At 37.8% G+C, this 11,407-nt stretch overlaps 1 protein-coding gene across 1 annotated transcript in view; it reads right to left on the bottom strand.

Moving 5' to 3' along the window:
• LOC113232925 (nose resistant to fluoxetine protein 6-like) overlaps window positions 1-11,407 on the bottom strand; it is a 28,525-nt gene that overhangs the window by 626 nt on the left and 16,492 nt on the right. Inside the window, exons 9-13 of the mRNA XM_026467834.1 lie at window positions 10,799-10,992; window positions 9,549-9,696; window positions 8,898-9,081; window positions 4,421-4,563; window positions 2,944-3,053 (exon numbers count right to left, since the gene is read on the bottom strand). Coding sequence (XP_026323619.1) covers window positions 2,944-3,053; window positions 4,421-4,563; window positions 8,898-9,081; window positions 9,549-9,696; window positions 10,799-10,992 — 779 coding nt within the window. The remainder of the gene's footprint in view (window positions 1-2,943; window positions 3,054-4,420; window positions 4,564-8,897; window positions 9,082-9,548; window positions 9,697-10,798; window positions 10,993-11,407) is intronic.

The following is an 11,407-nucleotide window of genomic DNA, read 5'->3' as shown; positions in this document are numbered from 1 at the left end:
GTACCATGAGTTTGGACTTAGTTCTAAGGTTAATATTATGGATATCTTCTTTCTTAATGAAATTATGTGTATTTTTACGCTCATACAAAATATTTGAGTAAATAGACTGTGATGCCGATGATTATGATCGACGTGTTCAGCATGATACCAGTCTCCTTAAACTTTTCTCTGAGAGAAATCCGGTACCCGGTAACCTATACGGTACACAGAATTAATCGCTCGTTTTTGCAACACAAATGGTTTGTATATCTTTTTGTTTTTTTCGTTTGTATACGTATAACTGTCGCTTTACCTGCCCCACATGAGAATCCCGTAGGACATATTATGGAAGTAACTTAGTTAAGTTTAGTTACTTCCGTATTATGGAAGTAACTAAAGTAAACTAGTCTAGTTACATAATTAGACTATTAAAAATAAGGTATTTAATTAATAACTATTGTAACTATGGTGGAAAAAATAGGGTGGTTTGCATCAATATTAGACATAACTGGTTGAAGACTGTACCACCTCAGTCAACCGTAACCATGGGACCTGTAAAGGGCCCGAAACGTCGGTTTGTTTGAAAAAAAAAATATATATACGCGATTTAAATCCGGAAAAATAGTTTCATTTCCTATGTGTAACAATCGCGAAAACCTAAGAACTCGATAAAATATATGTATATATTTACAATAAACTGGTACCTACTCGCACTTTCATTTAGCAAGTATTAGACGGAAAACTTATATTATCAAAGTGTTGTTATTTTTTATTTGCAATCGCATCATCAATCACTTTCCAATTAGCAAGGTCACGGTCTTTATTGGCAATAAAAAGTGTTTTGTTTATTTCCCCAAAATATCGATGCTGTATATCTAAAACAGCGCCGTAAACTTTAATTCAGAGATAAAGTCGCGCCTAAATAGGATGCGAGCGCTATAGTCCGCTACTATAGAACTTATTTTAGATACTTAGGCGCACATTACCGCTCGCAAAGCTCCTTGTATTACTTAGGCGCACATTACCCGCGCGCATCTTCTTTCTCTCTCCTTTGTATCTTCGTGCTAACACACATTTACGACCATTGTAGGACCCATACCTAGCGTATAAATCGGTGCCCATTTTCGGGGTTCAGCGGCGCTGTAGCCGCTTATACGTCTTCTGTAGAACTTATTAATGCAGCCCATGCCGTTATTAAGAACTTCTGACTGGCTATTGTATGGCTTGTTATTAGAGTTTATTGTGTGCTAGTTGGGATTGTCATTGTTAACGTCATGTCTGTCTGTTTTAAAAATCAAGGATGTGTCAGCAAACAATACTATTTTGCAAAAGTTTTTGCCAAAGTATGGTAGATCATTCATATGAAAGAGAAATAAGAAAGGTCCAAGTATTGAGCCCTGCGGAACACACATTTTTACCGGAGAACCCAAAGAAGTCACTCCATTTATGTATACTTTTTGAATTCTGCCGTTAAGATATGACGAGACAAGTTCCAACGCCTTGCCATTTACTCCGTAACATTTCGTAATATGATTTTATAAATCTAGACCGCTCGTTCCGCTCATACTGTGACACCCACGGATTTATATATGTAGGTACTTCATATACTTCATATAATAGAACAATGGAAGATACGTACTTATAGGGCTTTTCAGCCTCGCCTCATTTTCCTGTCCGGGTAAAAAAACTGAGACGCGATGCGTTTTTGAATGTCTCGGCAAAAATTTGACTTTCGACACTAAGTATTTCTTAAATAGATTTTCATACTTACAGGCTAGGCATTTAGACAGTCAAAACATGATATTTTAATCAAGTTCTTTATTAATTCAAACTATAAAATAAAAAATTGTTTAAGAAAGTTTTCATTTTTGTAGCCAGCACGTAGGAAACAACAGTTTTTGACTGATTTCATAACCATCGATTTTCAGTCGTAGGTATATTTAGCTCCTCTGCATTGCCATGCCATATAACCGGAATTTAGTCGATTTTTAATACGTTTAATTAATTTAAATCTCAAAGAATGAAAACATTAGTAGCCGAGTCTAGAAAATGCCAAAATATTTGTGAAATTCACAATATTTTTCAGACAAGGAAAACTCAAAACGAAAGCCCTAGTATTAATGCCCGGGATACTAATAATACGAAGCTAGATTTTCAAAGCTAAGATACCTAGCTAAATATCCATCTTATCCCGGCTTACTGTCCTACATGCTACAATGGTTAACATGATGCCAGGAAATTTTAAGCCAGCATCATAGGAGTGACTAAGGTAACAACACGTCTGTGGAGAGTAAAGAAGAACTGTTGTAAAACAAACACAATTCGAATGAAACTGTTACTTCTACACCGATTGTTGATAATTACCACATATTTATCGTAATGCTGAATCACGCAAAGATTTATCTTTGTACGATGGAATAATGGCGTTCCACGGATATTCCTCTTCGTAGTACAATTGTGTAGGTAGTACATTTTAAATTAATTTCGGTACTCAGTCAATTTTGGCATGTTAATTGTGTCAGAAACGTGGTCAGTGGCCGGGAAAACAAAACGTGTCGTTGTTGCACTCTAACGGATCGGACACTAGTGTAGCCTCGCCGGCCAGGCGAAGCAACTACATGAACCAGGATAGTAAAATCAGTGGTCGCTAAAATAGGACCCCATCCTATTAAACTATCCCAGCTTGAGACGCTAGCTACTAGCCCAGAAATGAAGCTAATTTCCTGTATATACGAAGCCAGAGTTACTGGCTTGCTTGCTTACTAGCACTAGCTTGTTATCCTTTCTTGAAAAACTAGCCTCGTGTATACCGGCCTTTGTCTCAACACAAACCGCGCGATACGGCGCGCCACGTGTGTGCGCGTATGTAGTTCAAAGTACGGATTAACACAGACTAAAATCGTGTGGGTGAGTTTCAACGTTCGACTATAAAGTCTAAATAAACAAATAAAGCAAAAAACTTACCTGGAACTCATAACAGCATTTAAAATACCGGAGACTGGCGCCTGAATAAGCAGCCACATCAGAAGACTGAGCATATATGAGAATGCGGCTACGCCAAGGGAGTTAGTAAACTGTAATAAAAGTAGTAATAAAACGCTACGAAGAACCAACATACTCGTAGTAAGTAGGTTAATGGTTGTAGCCTTGGACTTTGTGTTACTGCGATGAAGAATTGCACATGCATAATTGATGTACGTCCAAAGGTAACTGTTGAGAAGGCTTCATACAGCCTGCGGCGGTTTCCAGAACACACAGTTCTAGCCTAGACTTGTTTTTTAACCGACTTTTAAAGAAGATGAGGTTCTCAACTCAAATGTATTTTTTTGTGTGTATGTTACGCGATGACTCTAGCAATTTTGTAAACCGATTTCGATGATTCTCTTTTGTTGGAGAGAGGATACCTCAGTATTAGTCCCATTTTGAATGTTCCACTGGTAGACTGGCAATTTAGGGGATGAATCTGGTTTATTAGATTTCACCCAGTTTCCATTAAGTAATGTCAATAAAACTTGGCAAGTAAATGTAAATTGTTTTTTCCACAAACTTTTGAGGTCCGTTGTTTTTTTTATAAAAAGTATACATATTTTATTTAAGATTATACACAAGCACATTTAAAGGAACATTAGTGAAATGTCCAAAATAATGTTGTCGGTGTTTTGTGAAAAGGACGTAAACGACATTTCGTAGATTTGTTAGGGGAACATATTTTAGGTTCCAATGACTGTTTTAAAACTCCATTTTAAAACAACTTAATTAACATATCGAGTTCTTAGGTTTTCGCGATTGTTACACATAGGAAATGAAACTATTTTTCCAGATTTAAATCCGGAAAAATAGTTTCATTTCCTAACTTAATTAACACCAAAATTGAATTTTAAAACAGCAGGGCTAGCACGATAGAGCGCGACTTGCGCTAAAGCGACATAAAGCGTGAGATTTCTATGCGAGAAAAGCTTTAAACAGGCAGTTTCAAATACTCCGCGGCGAAAATTTGGAACGATATACTGCGTGCGTTCTTCACAATCCGTTTATACTTTCAAAAATAAACTCAGAGAGCACATTTTAATACTGCAAAATACGCCTGGAGAAATTTTATTTGTATAACGCATAGAGAAACATGACATACATAAAGACATAGTGAACTAATTGAAAACGCTGTAGGCATATAACAATTTTATTTTTCTGATAAAATTGAGTTATTTATATGTTGTACCTATTTTAATGCGTGTCCACATTTTTTTATTTTCTTTTTAATTTTATTTGTAAATTTTACTTTTAAATCGGCCGCTTCGAAAAGGGTCCGAGGGAAGGTGTTAAGCATAAAATCATATTGTACTTGTAATATGTGTTTGTGCGGAATAAATTTATTTTCTTTCTTTCTTTCTTTATATATTTCTTTCTTTCTTTCTATCTTTCTTTGCACAAATATTACACTGACCATTGTAAAAAGATCCTGCCTTGATGGTGCTCGCGCAGCATACACATTGCGTAGTATTACAGCTGTGTGAGTCAGGTAGAGCCCATAAGAGAGTCGACTCAGTGGAACGAACACGGACCAACTCATAAATCCATTTACAAGCGCTGTACATAAAACATCATTAATTTTCACCCGATATAAGTAATTTTCACAAATTCTTAAATTTTATTATTTTGTAGCCCTGGTGTAATAAAGCAACAATAATACGAACTACGTGAAACAAAGAAAAGTTATAGCCTAATTTTGTTAGTATAATCTTTTTTTAACATCAAGTGACAGGACGAACAAGTCGTGCGCCTGGTGTTAAGTAACACGCCTGTTCGTAACAGTTGCAGTGTCACACAGAGCTTCAAGCAACAAAGATCTCAGGGGCACTGCACTGCGCCCGTCACCCGTAATGCTCATATTACTGCTTGGCGGCAGAAATAGGTAAGGTGGTGGAACTTCCCTGGACCAAATCTTTCACAAGGAGATCTACTGCTACTAAATCTTTAAACCTCTCTTCTGAAAAGTTGTCATTTTGCAGATGTGACCTTATTACACCCAGGCGATTTACTTGTGGAGATAGATTAAGACTAGTTACTATTAAATGGGCAAGATTGGTACAAATTGAGCAAATTACTTTCCTCTCCAAGTGTATATAAAATAACTACAAATATTTATTTTATACACGACTTGACCATTTAGTACTAAGTAGTCAAGAAAAACAATTAGAGCGATTACACACGGTGACTTTTAGCAGCGATGCAAACGCGATGCAGTCGCAATGCAGTCGCTTATCGTCTACCTTTAGGACTCAAAGTCAAAGTCAAAGTCAAAGATTATTTATTCCATAGGTAAAATAAATTTACACTTGAAAACGTCACATTTAAGCTACTGCTCGTTCACTACGCTGACCTCCCTGAGAAGAACGAGCAAGAAACTCTAGGGATTGCTCTTTTCAAATAAACTTAAACGCTATGGAATACACTTTGAATCAAATTTGTGTGGATTCTGGAGCCGTGTCGTCTTTCCATACATCTTTATCTAACACGTAGTCTTCAATTTTGTAATATGATTTTTCCTTTACGTTCCTACCGAAATAGGACAGTAATTGAGTCAGCATAACCTTTTCGAATATTTTACTTAAAGCTGGTAAAATTGAAATGGGCCTATAGTTGCTAGAATCAACTTTCCTACCGCTTTTGAATAAGGGAATAACCTTGCTGTATTTCATTAAATCGGGAAAAACACCTTCGTCAACGCACCTATTGAAAGCTACAGCTAAATGTCTCCAGATCTAATTTCCCCAGATCAATAACTGAGTATACAACTTTAGTTGATATACCCCAGAGATCTTCAGTTTTTTTAACATCTGTTGATTAAAAGCTTTTATGATGTCTTGTGGATTAACATGACGGAAATTAAATAAACTGCCACAAACGTTAACATTTTCCTTTAGGAGATCAATAGCAAGAGAAGGGGAGGAATTTAATGATTCTATAGTGTTCACAGCAGTTTCCGAAAAGAACGATTCAAAAGCTTGGGCTATCTTGTCTTTAGATTTTATAAGTTTGCTGTCTAATTCTAAAACTATATCTCTATCGTGTTGTTTAACCCTGCCTGACTCTTCATTTATTATGCTCCAAGTAGTTTTAGATTTATTTATCGATTGTCTAAATTTGTCGCTGTGAAACTTAACCTTAGCAGCTACAGATACTTTTAAAAAAATTTTTGAATAATTTCAAACATATTTAATGAAATTGGAATTAGTATTATAAGTTTTCATAGCATATAGCTCATAAAAACGAGACATACTCTTATGAATACCTACTGTTGCCCAGTCGTTTATTTTTTAATTTAGTCTCTCTATGGAAAGTTAATGTTTTCGATTTAAATACATTATCAAATTCATTTTTAATTAAACCAAATATCGTGCTATATAAAGTATTTGAACCTCCGACATATGGGGTAGGGAATTTAAACTATTGCCGGATATTATTTTGAAATCTAATGATGCGTTCTGTGGTAATCGGTCTGCAGAGTAATTGGTATACCTTCTTGCTCATTTTACAATTAAAAGAAGCCGTTTGGCCGCTTTAGTCTGATCTTAAGCAATTTATTATTGATTTAGACACTGCTTTTGTAACGCAGATCGTTACAAAAGATGTTATCAATACAAGTATAAGAGGAGGCAGTGATGCGAGTTGGTTCTAAGAAAAGATTTATCAAGTTAAAACTTTTAAATAAATTAATGAGTCTTACAGAAGTAGAACAGTTTTCCAACAGGTTTACATTGAAATCTACACAAATTACTAGGTTTTTTTTTGGTTGGAAAAATCCGCTTTAAACTATCTTCCATAATTAATTCAAACTCGTTAAAATTAGCAGAGGGGGCCTGTATACACATATGACGACAATTCCACACATGAAATCTGAATAGTTCGTTCAGTAGAAAGATCTGTGATACCCTTACGCTCTTTATATTTTAAGTTACGTTTAATAATAGTCATGGATTCACCTCGGCTAAAGCTCTTTCTTATGAACGAACTGACTATTACATAATTTTCTATGTTGTTAATTGCTTTGTAGTCTTTCAGCCAGTGTTCTGTAACACAAAACACGTCAACGGAAATATCGTGCACAAAAAGACTTATTTCTAATGTTTTGCCAGAAAAGCCTTGAATATTTTGATGTACTACATGGAAACGATTAGACTTTTCTGTTGTCGTGTATTTCAGTTTAAATTATGGTTAGTAATAAGTATACTGTTGCTGCTTAAAGTAGGAGCATTGTCGTGGGACTGTGTTATATCTTCTATAACAGCGTCCTTAATATTAAAAGATAGCAAACTAGCTACATGTCTCAGATACCTTATGGGTAAAAGTAAATTATCCTCAAAAAGTATGAAGTTCCTTACGAACTTATTAATGTCAAAACAAAATATAACTTCACTGTGACGTCTAGTCAAATTATGAATGTGCGAATTTATGTTATATATATACTTATTACGAGCGATGCCTAGGTTAGAGCAGTAAGGGAATGCACTTAGTATGAATTTACACCCACACTTCTCATGAATTCTCAAGAACACGTCAATGCTACTATTTACTTCTTTTTTACTAATGTTATTACTATCACCTATTATAAGAATCACTGTTGTATATTTATCAAAGTTGCAACCACTTAACAGTGTAATAATTTGACTAAAAGTAGCTCCTGGATAGCAATAGTTGACTACCCTTTGTTGTAAGTAGTTACTTAGGTGGTGGCCTAGTCCTACGCCTATTTTATCAGAAAAAACTACAGTTCTTCTGGATGGCCTGGTAGGAGTTCTAATAGTCTTGGTTGACCGTTGACTGTGTCGAACGTCAACAGTTGTAGTGGAGCAGATACCCTTTCCTGCAGCAACGCTGGCATACGATGCACGTGCTGGTTGCGTTGTTGATGGTGAGGATGGAGTCTGATTTATTTCTATTGGATCATTTGTTTCACTAAGCTCATCCTGAAGAAGGACTTGAGTAAGTTCTCTATACTCAGTACCCAGCTTTAAAAGCTCATTAGTTGCAGCTGAAAGTTCTTTTAGTTGTTTCTGCGTAGAAAGTAGGTCTTTAGTTCGCGATTGAAGATCTAACTCTAGATCTTTCACTTGTTCGGCCATCTTCACCTTGTCCTTGTGTAAATTTAACTTTGCTGATTTTAGTTTCTTAAGTGTTTTCGATTTCTTTCTTATCAGGTTGTTTAATTTGGAAAATCTTGGGTCTTGCGATTTAGTACTACATAATTTACTGTTGCATACATTCCTGTCTCCCAGGGCTAGTTCATCACGGACAAGGTCGTTAGGTGGTCGTAACTTCCGCTTTGTTCATGTAATGATGCAACTTCAGCATTTGATTCCTTTACCTGTCTTTCTAGAAATCGATACGGTCTAAGGCGTCTTCGTGTTCCTGCGCTCATTCAGAGTACTAGCGCGCGGGTCTTGGCGTCTTCCCTTTCACAGTGCCGAAGCAGCTACGAGCGGGTAGATCCACACGTCGAAATCGCAAACAGACACTAGACACTACACCAATCACTGTGAAAGGTACGGGCGGATCGAGCCAATAGACAAACCTGCGCTCGCCTCGAGGCGGGCACCGGCACGCGCGGCCCCTGTGAACGCAACGAGTGTCTACGTAGATTTGATTTACACGCACACGCGCCCGGGCCACTCTGAATAAGGCCTTAAACCCGCGATTTTAAGCAGCGATGCAAACGTGATGCAGTCGCAGGTTTGCATCGATGCAGTCGCCTTTAAATCGCAAGTGTAAATAGCTGCTAAAAGTCACCGTGAGTTAATCACTCTAACCGTTTTTTTTTAAATTCACTTACAAGATTACAAGTTCGTCTAATGCTTGATGTGAAAAATTCTAGTTAACCTCTGAGATGAGTTATCATTGTAATTAATAAGCTTATTACTTACGCAGTTCCCCATACTCGCAAATAATAACAAACACAGCCATAACGACCACCCACATAACCCTGTTACTGGCAGCGTAAGCGGCTGCTTCAAACGCGTTGTATTCTCTGGTGTAAAATACTCCACCGAGCGCCATAGTTCCTAAGGCTAATATGCATAGATTTACGAAAATTATTATGCTGGTTTTCTGAAAAAAAAGACCACTTGTTTTATTTTCTGAAGAAATTTAGCAGCTAGCCACTAATACATTGAGTGTGCTACCCGACTAAAGGAAGAGCTGAACAAAAGATTTAAGCTAAGAGCCTAGTCCTAGTCTAAGCGCCCTACAGGAGGCTTTTTCTAGAAGGGTGTTCTGTAGGAGATTTTTTTATTATGATACCAAGTGGCAGGACGAACAAGTCGTGCGCCTGGTCTTACCACCAGGCGACACGCCTGTCCACACCATTTACAGTACCACTCAGAGCTTTTAATCGCAAAGATCTGAGGGGTACTGCTACCGTGGCAGTTATGTTTATTTTACTTTAAAAAAAATCTCATTCCATGGAGTACTTGTAATAGTACGGAGTTTTTTGGTTAGGCCCTTAATATCTAACCTTAGCTACAATTCAATTGAATGCTGAATGAGTGTATAGCTTGATGTGTTGTTGACTGTACCTTTGAAATAACTTTTCCATAGTTGGAAGGCTTATAGACCGAGAGCACGTAGCCCAACCCCATACCGAGGAGGTAGCTGGTTGCTCGGTGGTGGCTTCTGATGTAGGTGCTATTGAATACGGCATTGGAGCGGATGTTTATCATTGTTCTGGAATTAGGCCAAAGGTAATGTGGAATTAGGGTCTCTGAAGAGAGTTTAGGTCAAAGCCCGATGCGGGTTGATGACTTCACACGTTTTCTAACAGTTGTGAGCCTCTTCTTCACGCAGATTTCATCACGTTTTCTTTCAATGTCAGGGAGAGGTACAGTCGACGCCCTAAGTTACCTGACCACTTAATCGATTATTTGGGTAATGTGTTTATTTAGTTTCAGTTTTATTGGTAAGCAAAATCAGAGTAACTGAGTTTTTATTAGCAAAAAAGGAGTTTAGGTGCCTGGTGATGCTATAATAAGAAAAAAAATTAAATCTTCGATGGCTCGTGGAGCGCTGCGGGATAGGTGAGCTCGCAAAGTAAAAGGAAGGGAAGCCGTGCTACCACCAACCTTTATGTTCAGAACGTTGAAGGGCTCATACTGCTTCCTCTCTTCACATGCGGCTGACCACCAATAACGCCACCATGAAAATGCGTACACAGCTCAATTGTCTGGCGTAGATGCGGATAGTTAATTAAAAAAATTTAAATGATCTGTATCATCCATTGACTTACATTTATATGGACGTCGGGTCCGCGCTAAAAAGTGTCCGAACTTATAGGGCGTTAAAATCGCATACAGAGCGTCATTCACGCTTTAGTCTTCGTTTGTTCGACTAACAGCGAAGCAAGCAAAATTAGACAGTACTGCGATGACATTACAATTTAAATTCAACGTTTTAGCTTTTTCATATTCCTTTACATGTCACTACGTTTAAATAGGTTGACTTGGGACATATTTTTCCTGGTTTTTGTATTAGACCCGTCGTCCATTTATTTGTAAGTCTAAGGTATCATCTAAAAATTTGTATATAAAAATAAATGTTTTCATGTTCGAATGTTGTACCGTCACACACACTATATTTAAAGTCACCGGCGGTTTATGCGGCTTTGGTGTAGCATGGATTGTGATAGGAAAGGAAAAGGAGATGCGAGCTCTGACACAAACTACTCGTATCTGGCGTTACCAGTGGCAATATTTCGAAAGTTACCGAAATGCAAAAGTAAGGAATGTCACAAGTGGAGGTAATCTCTGCCTCCCCCAACTCACGTACTCACCCAATGTCATAAATAATAGTCGCCGGTAATTCATACAAATAGGTCACCAGACCTGGTAGCACTATTGCTAATACACTGACACCAATAATGACCACCTTTCCGAGTCGTTGGTTGTGGTGGTAGATGTAAAATAATACCAGCCCTAATATGGTTAATTGGAAGTCCGCTGGTACATACCAAAGGATTATGTAGCACTGGAAAGGAAATATTGAATATGTAAGAGCGGTTACACACGCCGACTTTTATCAGAGATGCAAACGCGATACAAACGCGATGCAGTCGCTAATCGTCTATCTTTAAAAACGCGATGCAAGCTCGTGATTGCAACGATACAAACGCGCGATTGCATCGCTACACTTTGGGAGTCGCACGTTTGCACCGATGCAATCTCCTGTAATAATAATAATAATAATAATAGTAGTTGTTTATTTTTTCCCACAATTACTACAGTAATTAACAAGTTCTGTGCGTGCGTGCGTGCGTGCGTGCGTCCGAGCGTGCGTACGTGCGTGCGTGCGTGCGTGAGCTCGTGCGTGCGTGCGTGCGTGCGTGCTTGCCTGCGTGCGTGCGTGCGTGTGTGCGTGCGTGCGTGCGTGTGCGTCTGTGTGT

Source organism: Hyposmocoma kahamanoa, unplaced genomic scaffold, assembly GCF_003589595.1.
Source record: "Hyposmocoma kahamanoa isolate Upper Pololo Valley unplaced genomic scaffold, ASM358959v1 102, whole genome shotgun sequence".
NCBI lineage: Eukaryota > Metazoa > Arthropoda > Insecta > Lepidoptera > Cosmopterigidae > Hyposmocoma > Hyposmocoma kahamanoa.
The sequence above is the reverse complement of the archived record's forward strand: the minus strand, read 5'-3'. Positions and strand labels throughout refer to the sequence as shown.